The 15,914-nt window shown below is 37.9% G+C and overlaps 1 protein-coding gene and 1 long non-coding RNA gene across 2 annotated transcripts; both read left to right on the top strand.

Moving 5' to 3' along the window:
• The first annotated feature begins 2,409 nt into the window (after positions 1–2,409).
• On the top strand, positions 2,410–2,904 carry LOC147487600 (LEAF RUST 10 DISEASE-RESISTANCE LOCUS RECEPTOR-LIKE PROTEIN KINASE-like 2.1). Its single transcript, XM_086574074.1, has one exon. The coding sequence runs from the start codon at positions 2,410–2,412 to the stop codon at positions 2,902–2,904; it is 495 nt and encodes a 164-aa protein (XP_086430200.1).
• A 2,777-nt stretch (positions 2,905–5,681) lies between these two features.
• Positions 5,682–6,188, top strand: LOC147487599 (uncharacterized). The gene is made up of 2 exons (XR_015202897.1): positions 5,682–5,800; positions 5,917–6,188. It is a non-coding gene; the product is annotated as an uncharacterized LOC147487599 (long non-coding RNA).
• Positions 6,189–15,914: the final 9,726 nt, after the last annotated feature.

The raw sequence follows: 15,914 nt of genomic DNA, 5'->3' as shown, positions 1-15,914 counted from the left end.
GTCTCGAGCAATAAAGCCATCACCGCCAAAGACCTAAGTAGAACATATACACAATAAGCTAGTTAACAATGTGGAAAATTAATACTAAACCAATAATTTGTACTTCTTGAATAATCTTAGTTTGATTGTACTAGTGCCGAGTTTTTTCTATGGCAACGAACTCATCAGTAATTCATAAATGAATATTTGTCTTGTCAAGTACTCAAGTTGTCATATTAGCATTCTTATATGATGATGATTGAACAGGGGATTAAGTCGGTCTCATCCAAAACTTGAAGGATCCTTTGAAACACAAAGAACGTTGGATAGGATTTACCTACTTTTTTTTAATAATGTGGAGTGTTTAGAGGGTCGCGTGACTAGTTTTCGGACAGGCAGTGATCTAATTCTTGTTCATGTTTCATGATGAAAAATATCATAACATGAAAAATCTAATGTGGAGTGTTTAGAGAGGGTCGTTTGAGTGTATTATGAGTTGAGTATGTATGCAAGTTGTGGGTGTGTTTGGGATTCGGTGAGAGTTTTTAATGGTATTCCGAGGTCTGATTTGGTGTCTTGGAGCTCATTAATTGGTGGGTTTGGGGAGAATGGACTAGAGGAAGAAGGGCTGAGACTCTTTGTTGTTATAGAATAAGCTTTAAGAGTTAAATGATCATTGAAGTACCAATAGAAGAAACAAAACGTTTATGCTATGAACTTCAATGCTAAAGTAGCAATATTCAAGTGCAGCTAGCTAGGAAACTACATGAAAGATGAAAATAAGGAAAAGAACCCTACAAAGGTATATGCAAGAACAAGATATTATTGCAAAGATCAAACTTGTATGAGCATAAGAATGGTGTTAAAAAGGAGATTCAAGAAAACCAAGTTATGGAAAAGGTTCAATAATAACAAGAAACGTGATTTGGAATCACCCGCAACTTATATGGGTTCATGATTTAAATTAGTTCAGTGATTTGAATTGCGGTTGCAACTTTAACATTAAGCCCAATATCTTGTAGAAATTTGGTTTCTTAATATGTGGCATTTGTGTTTGCAGTTTTTTAAGTTACTTGGACTCAACATTAGAACCTTCACCTACATTATGTATAGAATCCACACAAGACTCATTACTAGTTCCACTAAGTCGCTATTCTAGACACAAAAGAAGAGAGACTGAATACTTTTTGAAGTATTTGAAAACCATCAACCCCCTTTTAGTTTTGGAAAGATGTAGTGATGGTCAAGTTATTGACTTTTTGAACAATTTAAATCAGTTTGGTAATACTAGGGTGCATTTGTTGGACTGTCATTATTATGGCAATCCGAATCCACCAGGGCCTTGTCATTGTCCATTTCAACTACTAGGGTAGTGTTGATTCTATGATTGGACGATTGAGTCTTTGCTTATGAGGAGAATGGTGGAAGAAGCCTTCAAACGAATTTGTTTGCTTCAAGATCCGTGAGTATGTATTTGAGGAAAGTAAAGATGGTCAAGCTAAAGCTAGAGGGTATGAGCATAAGAAGAGAAAGAGACCTGCAACAACAAAAAATTCAACATCCACATCACCAGTATTGGACGCCACCAGAATTGGATTGGGCAACCTCCAGCCCAAGCCCAAATCACAAAGCCCAACAAAAAGCCCATGTACACCCCCACCTAATCGCTAAAACCGGAAAACTTGTTGTAACCGGTCATCTCTCTTATGATTTCTCACCCAAAACCCTCGACAAAATCCTCTTTGCGATCCTTCAATCCAACAAAGTATCTACTCCTAACTCTTAGTCTCGTCCAACAAATTTGAGAAGAACAACTTCTATCTAAAACACAGACTCCATTCATTTTGGTATGTATCGAAGCCTTCATTATGAAATAATACAATATACAACATGCTCCCCGAAAATCACCTCATTATTTGACACGTAAGAAATCGGAGTGCACTGGAACTTAAATTTGATCAAGTCATTCCCAAAGATAGTTTTTTTTTTTTTTTTTTTTTGATTTGTTTTTGTTTTTTTTTTTTTTTTTGTCAACCTATTCCAAATGCTGAATTTAGAGAACCTCAGTAGACCACCAAAATACAAAATTTAGTAATTATTCACCAAAGTTTATTGAAAACCCCATTTTGGAACATCTCAGAGTTTTAGGATAATATACCAAAATATATGCACCGAATGTTGCACTAAAAAAATCCTAGAACTTTTATTCTATTGCTCCTCCAAGATATCCTTGAATGAAATATCTCCACAAAACTAACTAGTTGTTTATTGGATAAATGATATATCATCGGTGTCTATTTTCTATTCTCTAATCTATAGAAATTCATGTCTAGCTCATTGTCATCTTTTCTTTTCCGAAGTTGTCGTTATCACTCTTTTTCATACTCTACTTTTTGTTGGACTACAACCTATATTTTGTGAGATAAACTGATGGAACACGATGACGGTTCACAACCAATCGAAGATTTCTTGTATAAACTAACAAACGAGAAACCAAAATCATTTTCACTTGATGAACTTAAGAGATTTACGTCAAATCTCGAGAAGAATGTAGGTGCTGGTGGGTTTGGAGATGTCTACACAGGCGAATTCCCTAATGGTGTCAAACTAGTAGTGAAGGTACTAAAAGACAACAATAACACAAAGGAAATTATGAGGAAACAATTTGAAGCTGAAGTGGGCACCATGGGCAAAACTTCCCATCAAAACCTGATCAAACTATATGGGTATTGCTTTGATACTAACATGAAAGCACTTGTTTACGAATACGTGGAAAACGGATCATTAGATAAAATTTTGTTCAAGAATCACCTTAACATAGAATGGGGGAAGTTGTATGAGATTGCAATTCAGATTGCAATTGGGCTCTCTTTTCTGCATGAGCATTGTGAGCCACCAATAATTCACTACAACGTAAAAGCTTGATAATGTGCTTATTGGCGTAAAGACTAAGAGTTAGGAGTAGTGCTCATCTTTCATACCTAGTATTTTCCTTTAGGGCTGATGTTATAAGAGAAGATACTTTTACCATTTTATGATTAGTGTTTTACGTACATTCTTTTTACTCACCTTTCATAATCGCTTATGTTCTTGAGTCTTGACTAATGAGTAATGACCTTGATCACATGCAACTTTTACGAGTACTTGCTTAAGGTCTGGATACAGGGGAACAAAACTAAAGCGGTAAAGCATTATAGGTGAGAAGCTTTCTTTGGTTTTCAAACTTACTGAATGTATGTTATCAAGGTGGTTTTTTTGGGTGGTTTCCCCTATGCTTGACGAGGGACAGAGTCAAGTTCATTTTGTTGTAGAGAGAGTCCAGTTATTTTGTTGTAATACTTGATGTACATAAATGACGGTTCATACAGAAACAGTCTTGTATATATATACATTTTGCACTGTCGTGTAAAAGTTAGGTTATATGTACATATGGTTGTTGGAAGGATGTCATTATTGATTTCCAGGTTATGACAGGTTTAAGTATACGAAATGTTGACCAAACAAAGGAAACTCTGCCCAAAATTCGATAGAATTTGATAGCGAACGCATTCTATTTCTTCATATATACTTGGAGTTATCATAGCAAGCTTATAAGTCTATTAGTTTTACGACTGGGATGATCTCTTTTTTCTAGTGGTTTTCTTTGTACATTGTTTATTTAAATATGGTTTACTAATACTTGTTTTATTTTTCTTTGTAGCGATGGGTCCTCGATCAAAGAATGTGAAGAATGTAGCGAAAACTACATTCAAGGGTGTTAAGAAATTGTTTGGTGGTGGTTCCTCTAGCGGTGATGCAGTTGGAAGAAAAAGACATAGGGCAGACAGCTTAACGACATCAGCGCGTAGAGGGGACCATTTGGAAAAAGAGGTTCCTGAGGTTGATTGATTCGCTTTAGTGAAGATAGTGTAGATAGTGATACTAATGTAATGTAGGTTTAGATGTAGGTTTAGACAAAGGGAAGAGTATAGTAGAAGAGGAGAGTGAGGAGAGTGAGGAAGAGAGTGAGGAGGAGAGTGAGGAGGAGGATGAGCAGGATGATGATGTTGAAGAATATGTGGTAGAAGATGTACCACCAGTGGGAAGAAGCACCTCCGGTATTGATTTCGTGAAGAAAATCCAATGATGATTTGGAGTTTCAAAGAGGTGTATGGGGAGGCCCGTATGAGTCGAGTTGTTGTATGACTATGCGGTGCATGTCGCCGCGATGTTTGGGGAGAGAAGGGTAATATTTTGTTTTTCTTGTGTACTTTGATTTTCTTTTTACAAAAATCTTTTGTTTCGCTTCATATATATCTAATGCGTGCTCGGTTGTTTCAGAGGATCGCGGAGCGCGTTGAAGTGTGTTTCACACTTAGCGAAGTTATCCCAATGGAATTTCAAAAATGAATGTGAAAGGTCTCCGAGATTTGCCGTGCAGTTGAGAAGGACTGGGTTGTTTGATCTCGTGGAAGGTTATCACGAGCATATGGATCCACCATTGATCTCTGCGTTTGTGGAGAGATGGCATCCGGAGACCAACACCTTCCATATGCCAGTTGGGGAGATGACTGTGACTTTGGACGATGTTGTCTAAATCTGTGGAGTCACAGTTAGAGGAAGAGCGGTGCAAGGGGACAGTGAGCTGAACTTACAACAATCGATAAATCTCTTACATCTTGGTCTGGAGCTCCCTATTGATTTGATTAGGGCGGAGATGGAAGCTAGCAAGTTCACTTCAAAAGTAAGGCTAGAATTCATCCGAAAGCATTTTGCGAACAAGGTTCATGATAGCCCTATATGTGACGCTGCTGGGAATGTGGTAGAGAAGGCCTCGAGTTTCCAGGATGTTCAACGGACTATTAGAGCGTTTATTCTGTTTTTCTTTGGGTGTGCCGTTTTTACTGACAAGTCTGGGACTGGAGTGCCTATATGTTATCTGAGGCCGTTGTTGAAATTCAGTGAGATAGAAGAGTATGCATGGGGTGCAACAATTTTGGCGCTTTTATATAGAGGTCTCGGCTGCCACATGCGCTAAGGTGAAAGGGGTTACAGGCTATATGACTCTTCTACGTAAAACTTGAGTATTTTAGAGTTTATTTTTTTTTTAATGTTAATTTTATTACTCTATCAATATGTTAACTATTTGTGTATATCTAGGCATGGATCTATGAGTATTTTCCGGTATTCATGACAGTCCCAAACTTCAACTATATCTCGCCTCAGCCAAGTGCTCATAGACACATCCCCCGCCGCCACACTATTACGACATAACGTATGCATTGCAGTTTTATCGGCGATAATTGATGATTTGAATGAGTTCAATGTAAGTATTAAATTCAATGACAATTTGGTATTTAAGTTTGTTTATATTTATTTTTAGTAATTGATCATTAGAGTTGTTAATGACATATTTGATTTTGTTTCAGTAGTTTAGCATCCCTACAAAAATATCGAGATACAAACCCGATCGATGACATTGCATTTTTGAGGGATTGCTATGTTTTTCAACATTGTCGAGCTTTACTGCCGCAAGGGTGGTGCGTCAGTTGGGTCACGTGCAACTTGTACCTAAAGATCCTCCAATGCCAAATTGGAGAACAAGAACTGTGGTAGGACGCGGGTATGAGGTGAGCTGGACCAATATTGGGCCACTTTTTATCGAGTCGTGGCGTAATCACGTGATCCAACTCTGCAACCGAAACCTATTTCGCCTTATCCATGGGAGTGTCATCAAAACTACATGACTTGGTATGCGAGGAATTCTCATGTAGTTTTGGTGAACCCTGAGCTTCTTCCTATTCATCCCTCCTTGGAGACACTGCCTAACTATTCACCGATTGTAAGTATTGTGATTTTTAATTGAGTTTTCTCTAACTGTGATTTTTTGCATTCGATTGGTAACTTATCTTGATTTTTCTTTTTTTCACGTAAATCCATCGCCATCGATGAAACCAGTCGTTTGCTAGAGAGAGGTCTGCAATTGGCTGGGAATGATATGCCAGAGGAAGCAAGGTCCTCCTTCGAACATGCATACAACTTGATTAGGTGCAAGTACATTGGTGGGCGCTATAGTTGATTTGTTTCAGTTTAGGGTTTGTAACTTTGTAATTTAGTTTGATGGATGTAATTTGTTTCAGTTTAGGGTTTGTAATTTTGTTAACTTCGAATGAATTGATGGATATGATGTTTGCATGAATGTTTGAATGGAATTTAATGTTTAGGGTTTAGGGTTTAATGTTTGAATGTAATTTGTTTCAGTTTAGGGTTTAATGTTTGAATGGAATTTTATGTATGGATGAATTTGATGAATGAGAGTGTTTGATATCTGATGTTTGAATGGAAAAGTGGAATTTGATGAATGAGAGTGTTTGATATTTGATGTTTGAATGGAAAAGTGGAATTTGATGAATATGAAAGTGTTGTAAAAACAAAACGAATTTTGAAAAATTTTTCTTCCAAACGACCCAGCCGCATTGTTTGGCATAAAGGCCAAATGACCTCAGCAGATCGTTTTTCCTTTATACTAAACGACCACGGCAGATCGTTCGCTTTTAATCTCAAACGACCCAGCCAGATCATTTGGTCTAAAGGCCAAACGACATGGACACATCGTTTGGTCTAAAGGCCAAACGACATGACCACATCGTTTGGTCTAAAGGTCGTTTGGCCTTTAGACCAAACGATCTGGCTGGATCGTTTTGTATTAAAGCCAAACGACTTCACCGTGTAGTTTCGGCCATTATTGACAACATACGAACATTATTTCAAATCACTCGATTGCGGTCCGAATCAACTAGTCGATCACTCGATTGCCATCCGAATCAACTTAGTCGATCATTCGATTTCAAAATCACTCGATTGACGTCCGAATCAACTTAGTCGATCGCTCTATTTCCAAATCACTCGATTGCCGTCCGAATCAACTTAATCGATCACTCGATTTCCAAATCAAATCAAATAAAAGCCCTAACATTATTTCCAAATAACAAAAAATAAAATAAAATTACATTTGTTCCAAATTACATCAAAATATCAAATTACATCAATATATCACTTAGTCGATCGCTCGATTTCAAAATCACTCGATTGTCGTCCGAATCAACTTAGTCGATTACTCGATTTCCAAATCAAATCAAATAAAAGCCCTAACATTGATAACATAAAAATCAAATCAAATTACACTTGTTCCAAATTACATCAAAATACAAATTACATCAAAATATCATATCGACAACATACAAACAACTTAGTCGATAACATGTACTGTTGGGTCTTCAACGAGCTCATTTTCCCATATTAAATTGGGAATGTTCAATGCCATAAATTGCAATTGCCTTACTGTCAAGGCCAAATTCCAACTTTCAGCAATATCATATCGAAGCTCTAAGCCATTGGCGACATCGAGGAACCGGACAATCTTCAACAAGTTCAACATTGACAAAATGATTTCCACCAACATGTGCGCTACCCAACACTTGGGTCACTCTCTCAAGATTTGCTTGGGTTCTCAGCGCATGAGAAGGAAGCACCGACGAGCTCCTAAATGCATAAGGACAACATTAAATCTTGAAGCAAATAAGTATCCAAAGAAAAGGCATGCTCATCCACTTATTTAAGGTGTGTGAACCTTCTTCATGTAGGATTTCCTTCATCGAATAAAAACCTCACTTTGATTGTACAAAGTACAATAAAGGGGAGGTTGTCGATAAGCTCTTCGCACAACTCCCTTCTCATCCGTGGCCATTCTTCTTGACTTCTTCCTAATGCAATGCAGAAAGCTCTATAACCGCAGCTTGCTATCGCCAACGTGGTCATGGACTCTAACAATGTATTTATGCATTTCTTCAGAATATCCAACCCGAATCCTTAGGACCCCCTCGCCTTTCCAAAGTCTAAGCCATCTCTCACATTTCGTGGGTGTGACTGCTTTTGGAGAAGGCTTATTTCGTGGTGTGGTTGTTTTTGGTGTTTTGGGAGAAGGTTTATTTCTTGGTGTGGTTGTTTTTGGTGTTTTTGGAGAAGGCTTATTTGTTGGTGTGGTGTGGATGTTTTGGGTTGGTAGTTTTGGAGAAGACTTCTTTCTTGGTGTAGTGTGGGTGTTTTTGGGTGGGCGTAATGTTTGTTTGTGGACGAGACCCACTCTTCATGGTCACGCTGAGAATGTTCAAAATGAGATGGATCTCGCTTTGAAGAGTTATCATCTCCAGTTTGAAGCTTTCTCGCGCAGCTACCTTCGGCCGACCTTTGGTTTTTGCTTCCTCACAAGGCGGTACTAGCCATGTACTTTCTGGTACGGCAATCTCCATAAGCTTCCTAATCATAACCCTTTGCTCTTCTTCAAAACCATTGCAAACCTATTCATGAACAAGTCCATCGGAAGGTGCAACATCGGGACCAACACCCACGGCCACACATTGGGAGAAGCGCATAATGTTTTCCAAAAGGGGTCGATAGCGATCAAAGGGATGGACCGCTTTTGCTCTTCAAACTCAATTAATTCATGAGCACATGGCAGTCCATGGCTCGTGCAAATAGCACCAACACCTTATCTCTCCATCTTTAACATGCTTTACGCTGGTATCTATTTCTTCAAATAACAAGTCTAAACACTTGCGTGAAACAAGGCCTCCGAAGTTCACGAAACAAAGGAATCCGTGGTGGTGGTGAGTTACAATCATACTTCTCTCGGGGTAGCTCTAATCTCGACATCCGGATCTCTAGAATCGGGTGGATTAAGCTAAACATACTCAAAAATCATGACAGCTTTGCATTTCCTAGTACACGCTTCACCGAGCATGATGAGACCCTTCAACTCTATTGGTCGTTGTACTCCCAAAGTGAATGTGTTGGTCAGTCCAACAACATACGAATCGATCCCCTCGAGGAAACCAAGTCTCTCGCAAATAACAAACAAAATTGAGTACTTCAACCCCGTAATATTTTTCCAAATCATCCCATCTACGCTGAAAATAACCTCTCGTTTTCGATTTGACTACAAAGTTGTTCCACGAGAACCGGCCTTCTCTACAAGTTCTCAGAGTTGGAAAAATATCGTAACATTTTGAAAGGACTCACGAAGCGATATGCCATCTACATAGATGCTTGTGTGTGCGTTAGGAAAAACTCGGCCACGCACTCATCGTATAAGTCCCCGCCGACATTACCCATCACAAATGGGCTTATGTCACCAAGCAAGCCACTAAAATGATGCAGGGCCCACTCATAGTCGACTGTTGTTTCAGACTGAAGCAGCACCTGACACACGGTGAAAGATTTCCACGTTGAAGTCACCCCAACAAACTGTACGAAAGGCCACCGATACCTGTTAGTTTTGTAGGTGGCATCTAACATGAAAAACTGTTGAAAAGTCCGAGCCAACTTAACACCTTCCTCGATGGGCCCATAACAATCCCGTTATCTCCTCGGTATTCTCATCCTGTCTCAACTCCTCAAAATAATGTTCTTTTGCTAACAACTCACGCAATCTCTGTAATTGTGTGAGACCGTTCATATCCAATTTCCTCACCTTCTGCCTTGCAGTGTAGACTTGGGATATACTAGAGATGTTATCATGATACCTATTCTTGATGGAATCCAATATTTGTTTAGGTTTTATTCCACACTTACTCATCTCGACAAATACTTTAACTCGAACGGTTAGTCGAAAGTAGCAAATGCATGTCTTTCAAGGGTCTTCGCCAATGGATGGTTGTGAACACCATTAAGAATCGACAATTTTTCCAACTATCGACAAAGGCGGCGTTGAAAACACCTTTTAACTTAAATGGACATCCCGATTTCTTGGTTCCCGACCTTCTCTTATTAGCCTTCTTCTTCTTCCTTCTTGTGTGACCAATACACACCCGAGCACTCGCAAGCCAAATTCAATCTTGCTACTCGGGTTTCCTTTGGCACACTCGACTTTTAAATGACCACAACAACATTAACTTGTCTTCCTCTAGCGTTGCCCAATCGATTGCCTCGCCACGTGTATGAAAGACCTAAACACATAAAAACAACAACTATTATTAATACACTAATAAAATTATATTTAGAAAATTTAAAAAAAAAATGAAATCAATGCCTACTCAATCATACCTCTTCCGAGTAAAAATTTCTGTTGTATCACTTAAAATCGGTTGACAATCCACATCATTCGAAGTTTGCGTAAGATCGGTTCCCGGATAGCGCAAAGAATTCTACATATAGAAGAATAAAACAAGAGTCTCAAACAATTTGCATTTAGTTTCAAAGTCACAAAAAAAAAAACTTTTAATTACATTTAGTCCAAACGACCCACCATGTAGTTTCATCAAGAGTCCAAACGACCCGCCATGTAGTTCTATAAAGTGTAATGAAACGAATCCGCCATGTAGTGCTATAGTGTAATGAAACGACCCGCCATGTCGCTCAGTAGTGTTCTCAAACTACACCGCCATGTCGTTCGGTAGTGTTCTCAAACTATGTGCCTATGTCGCTTTTGATAGTGTTCCCAAACGACCCCCATGTCGTTTGGGCTCGGGTTTTGCATTCATTCATTTTGCATCCATTCATTCATTCATTCAATCAATCAAGTGTTTTGTATTCATTTTAATCAAGTGTTACCTCATTATTTAGGTTTGCATTTTGTCGTCGACGCATTTCTCGAATATCATTTGCTCGACTTTGTCGATCTTCAAATTCTTCACCTTGACCTTCAACATTTTGTTCCACTTCTTCACTTTCAACATATCTTCTATTTTCTCCTTCTCTAATTTGTTGTTCTTCTCTAATTTGTTGTTGTACCTCAAACATTACCTCAAATACTTCTTCTTCATCTTCATGTTCCATTTAGAGAAACTTGAGTGTGTAGAAAACTTGAGTATGTAGAGAAACTTGAGTATTCTATATAAACCCTAAACTCTAAACCGAAAGTGAATGAGTATTCTATATATATTTGAAATTTTGATATATTTCAATAATTGAGTGAAATATATTTGTAAACCCCCAAACTAGTTTATTATTTACAATTGAATAAAAAAAAAAAATGGAAAATAACAAGTTTAGATATAAAACAAATTATTATTTTAGATTTGGATAATTTAGTGAAATATGTTTGAAATTAAATTTTTTTTTATGTCGGTACGAAATTTGTAAACCCTAAACCCGAAACCCTAAACCCCCAAACTAGTTTATGATTCAAAATTTGAAAAAGAAAATAATAAATAATAAGTTTATAAATAAAACAAATTATTATTTTGAATAATTAAGTAAAATATGTTAGCACGAAATTTGTAAACAACTCTAAACCCTAAATCTCAACCTAGTTTATGATTCACAATTTTAAAAATAAAATAAAAAATAACAAGTTTAGATATAAAACAAATTATTATTTCAAATAATTAAGTGAAATATGTTGGTACGAAATTTCTAAACCTTGAACTCCTGAACTCTAAACCCCAAACTAGTTTATGATTCACAATTGAAAAATAATAATAATAACAAGTTTAGATATAAAACAAATTATTATTTTAGATTTTATAGCATGTTTGATTACATGTTTTAACTTGGTTATAAAGATACTATGTCATAACAGATAAAAGAGTGCAGAGTGCATGTAGTTTTATTGATGTAATTGTGTTGTTTCTAACCCAATTTTTAAATCGGATTTCAATTTTTCTAATTCAATTGAAATCGCTTTGAGTGCGATGTCCATCGCCGTTTGAGTGTACACTCAAACACGCGACCAAGTCGCTTGAGTGTATACTCAAATTACATGTCCAAGTCGCTTGAGTGTATACTCAAAACCTACATGGACAAGTCGCTTGAGTGTTACTCACACTAACACACAAACTACGCCGCCATATCGTTCGCTGGCCATGTCGCTTTGAGTGTACACTCAAACTACGCTGCCATATAGTTTGAGTGTACACTCAAACTACGCCATGTCGCTTTGAGCCGCATTAACTCAAACTACTGCGCCCATGTCGTTTGAGTGTATACTCAAACTACATGAACCCGTTTGAGTGTTTGACTAACACTGTTACTCACCATGTTGTTTGAGTGTACTCAAACTACGCCGCCATGTCGTTTGAGTGTACACTAACCACGCCGTCTAGTTTTGAGTATATACACTCAAACTACATGACCGCCAGAGAGTTTGAGTGTTACTCAAACGACATGGCCGCCAGAGTAACACTGAGTAACACTCGAAACTACGCCGCCATGTCGCTTGAGTATACACTCAAACGACTTGGTCATGTAGTTTGAGTGCACACTCAAACGACATGGCATGTGAAGTTTGAGTGTAAACTCAAACGACATGGACACGAAGTTTCAAGTGTTAGTGTGAGTAACACTCAAACGACTTGTCCATATCGCTTGAGTATACACTCAAACGACTTGGCCATGTAGTTTGAGTGTAACTCAAACTCAAAGTAACACTCAAACGACATGGTCATGTCGCGTGAAAGTGTACACTCAAACGACTTGGCCAAGTCGTTTTTACACACTCAAACGACATGGTCATGTCGTTTCTGTTTACGTGTCGTTTGAGTGTAAACAGAAATGACTTGGACAAGTCGTTTGAGTGTACACTCAGACGACATGGTCGTGTCGTTTGAGTGTAAATAGAAATGACCCGGAGGGTTCGTTTTGGCGATACCGGTTGAATTGGTTGCTGGGCTTGGGCTTTGATGGCAAACTTGTAATATGGAAAATTTGTAAAATTTCTTTTTTTTGAGGGGTTGCCCAATCCAATTTGATGAGTGCCCAATGGAATCACCTATCCATATATCCATGCCGAGTCAAAACATTGTGGAAGGGCAATTAAAACAAGGTTGGAAACTTATGATAGGCGGTGTTCAACGTCAAGAATCCTAATGCACAAGGGAATTGTAATTAGAATCCTTGTTAAACAGAAAAACCAAAAGCCACAATAAATACAACGCGCCAGATGGGTAAGGGTGGAATTTGAGCTAAACAAGCCGAGTTTTATCGTGCTCAAGCTTGGCTCGCTAATTACACGAGTTTTAAATTGAGCTCGAGCTCGGCTCATATAGTAAACAAGCGAGCTCGAACCGAGTTTAAACGAGCCGAGCCCGAACCGCCCGTTATTTTACACTATAAATATGCTATTTGAGCTAAACGAGCCGAGCTTCATCAAGCTCATTTGTTACACGAGCTTTAATTTGAGCTCGAGCTCAGCTCATATAGTTAAATAAGCGAGCTCGAGCCGAGCTTAAATGAGCCAAGCCCAAGCCGAGCTCCGAGCCCTTGGCTCAAACTCTACCCTTACAGATGGGGTTGGAGAAACAAATAAAATAGAAAGAAAGAGAATAAAACTGAGAACAAAACCGGTGAGAAAGATTATTAGTATTATCTGTTGGAAGCGAAAATTTGAAATAGTAATGGCGAAATTTCAACTTCAACGAAGATGGATCAAGACAAAGGGTACTCTATACATACGAGGTCAACCAAGGAAGACTCCAATAATGGAGATGAAGAAACGTTATGCATTACAAGAACTCAATCTGGACAGTGTGAAAAGTGTTTTACAAAAGACCAAAAAAGATGAACACTACACCATATCTGTTGAAAAAAGACACTTTTGGGTGTCGTAAGGTGACCCGTTTTTTTTGCAGTCTTTTTTTTTCTACAGCACTTGACAAGTGTTTTTTTTTTTTTTTTTTTTTTTTTAAAGGCTGAATCAGGGCCAAAAAATGCCCCTACAGTTAGTAGCATTAATAGCATCAATAATAAATGTGATACTTGTGCCTTTTGAAGTGTGCGAATAGACAAAGCCCAGTCCTCATCCATCATCAAATGGCTAATAGAAACAATTTTATAGCCTACTCAGCTCGTTTTCAACCTAATAGCAACAGTAAAGGTTCCCATCAAGAAGTTACTCAAATTCCTACTAACAAACAATCGCAGCCTTCTTTTTAGTACTTTTACAACCCACTAACACTACCACTGATTCTCATAACATATTCAAGTTGAGGATATTCCAAACTTTATCCAAACTTTAGCAAGGGTAAACGAGATTCCCAGGTTTAGCAAAAGCTTTCACACATGCTAGCTTGACAGTTATAGAAGTTTTTGAAGAGGACACCATGTTGATAAGCACCTCCAAAAGATATATATGCAAAATCCACGCATAACTCGAAAAGCAGCCCAGCAGTGAAAATTGATGCTTTTACCCGATAGACATCAAATAGATTAAGAAAAGTTCTTAGTCAATATTGTGCAGTGATCAAGGACTTGTCAAATACTTCTAATAACCATAATGAATTTCAGCTCAACTAAAAGTAGATTACTCTAATGCAGATACCATTGATGAATACAGAAGAGTAGAATCAACAAATTCGAACGAAATAGCGCACCAAGATGTATTTCTTAGTATCATGCATCTTGTAATTTACTTATATTTGAAACAGAATATGCAAACTCAGCGTTTTTTACTTTACGACATATTTTATTCTACTATTTTGTGTTAACGTCTGCTACTCTAAAAGCCATAAACCTCTTGCATGAGATAGTAACAATACCTCCAAAACATGGCACGATCCTAAACTTGACAAGACCATGTGGCGTATTTCAAAGATCTTTTTTTGCAAAATCAGACCAACAACCAAGGAAGCATAAAGTAATTGCTCGATTCAACATCCCTCCTCCGAAAACTATCTTCACTCTTTTAAGAAGTTGTTCATAATTTGCAATCCTCTCCTTAGCCGAATACCTACATATTTCTTACGCTTGCCTTGTCTCTAAAAAGAAAAGGTTTTAGGATACATAGCCGGGTATGTTTGTCTCCGGACTTAAATGCATCCAAAGACGACGAAGAACCGCGATTTGCAAACAAACTGTCCTCCCCTGGAACGAGACCATAAATGTTCGATATTCTCATAACACTACCACTGATTCTCAGATAAATATCCAAACTTTATCAAACCCCAAGTCTTAAAACTAAAAAATCTCACTGCCCAAACTCTAATTTCTTGAAAAAAAAACTAAGTTCCCACAACTGCAGTAATCGCTTTAGTACCAAATGTGAGGTATTTGTTAGTAGAATTGAGCTTAGAAAGTATGGTTTTTTGCTGAGAAAGAAACCAGCATTACATAAATGAAGTCAATTGGAGTGGAAATTGAGCTGATTATATTCATACCATAAAAACCTTCCGTACCATAAAAAATGTATGCCATTATATTCAACTTAAAAAAAAAAAGCTAAACTAGAAGCAGTATATAGACTTGGCCATAACTAGTCATTCTAAGCAAGTATATATACTTGGCCGAAAATCACACTTATCCTAAAATCATCACTTTTCTAAAGACAAGTCATACTCACACACAAGAAATAAAGCCAAGTCATACGCACACAAACACAAGAAGTAAAGACAAGAAGTAAAGAAATGATAACACAGACAAATAGAATACCGTACCTAAAGAAAAACGAGTAAAATCCTTCGCCATTTGATTTTTTGTAGGAAGGTGTAGCTCCCCGAATGTTCTTTTGGATCCAAATAAGCGCTCAGTGCGGTCAATGGCAAGGCATACACGGACGTTGTAAATGTCCATTGGGGTATCCAGAGTTGCATCAAGAATGATATTTGCCCTTGTTGCCCTTCCCTTGGCAACAACTTCTCGATGCATGTTAATCAATTCACATAATTCCATCCCTCTAGAAGAATCACCATGTGATTGTGAGCGTGTTGGATCCCTCGCCTACAAGCAATAAGTTAACAAAGACAAAACCACCATTTAGTTATCTCATAAATTAGCTTAATCCCCTAGGCACAATGTCTCACATTCAAATCATACATTTGACGTCGCTGATGAATTTGCAACGATCCTTTTATGTGATTGTTGACCTGCCACTTCTTCTCTTGTCTCTAGCAAGATCTTGGTGAGGGTGACCATTTGTCGCTCCAAACTTCCAAACCGCTCTTCGAGCATTGAGTGTTGTTGCTTTT

The sequence above is a fragment of the Coptis chinensis genome, chromosome 7 (genome assembly GCF_015680905.1).
Source record: "Coptis chinensis isolate HL-2020 chromosome 7, ASM1568090v1, whole genome shotgun sequence".
Classification (NCBI taxonomy): domain Eukaryota; kingdom Viridiplantae; phylum Streptophyta; class Magnoliopsida; order Ranunculales; family Ranunculaceae; genus Coptis; species Coptis chinensis.
This window is presented reverse-complemented; position numbering and strand designations above follow the sequence as displayed.

Excerpts from the sequence above, each read along its gene's own strand:
- LOC147487600 (XM_086574074.1), top strand. The coding sequence starts at position 2,410 with ATGGAACACGATGACGGTTCACAACCAATCGAAGATTTCTTGTATAAA.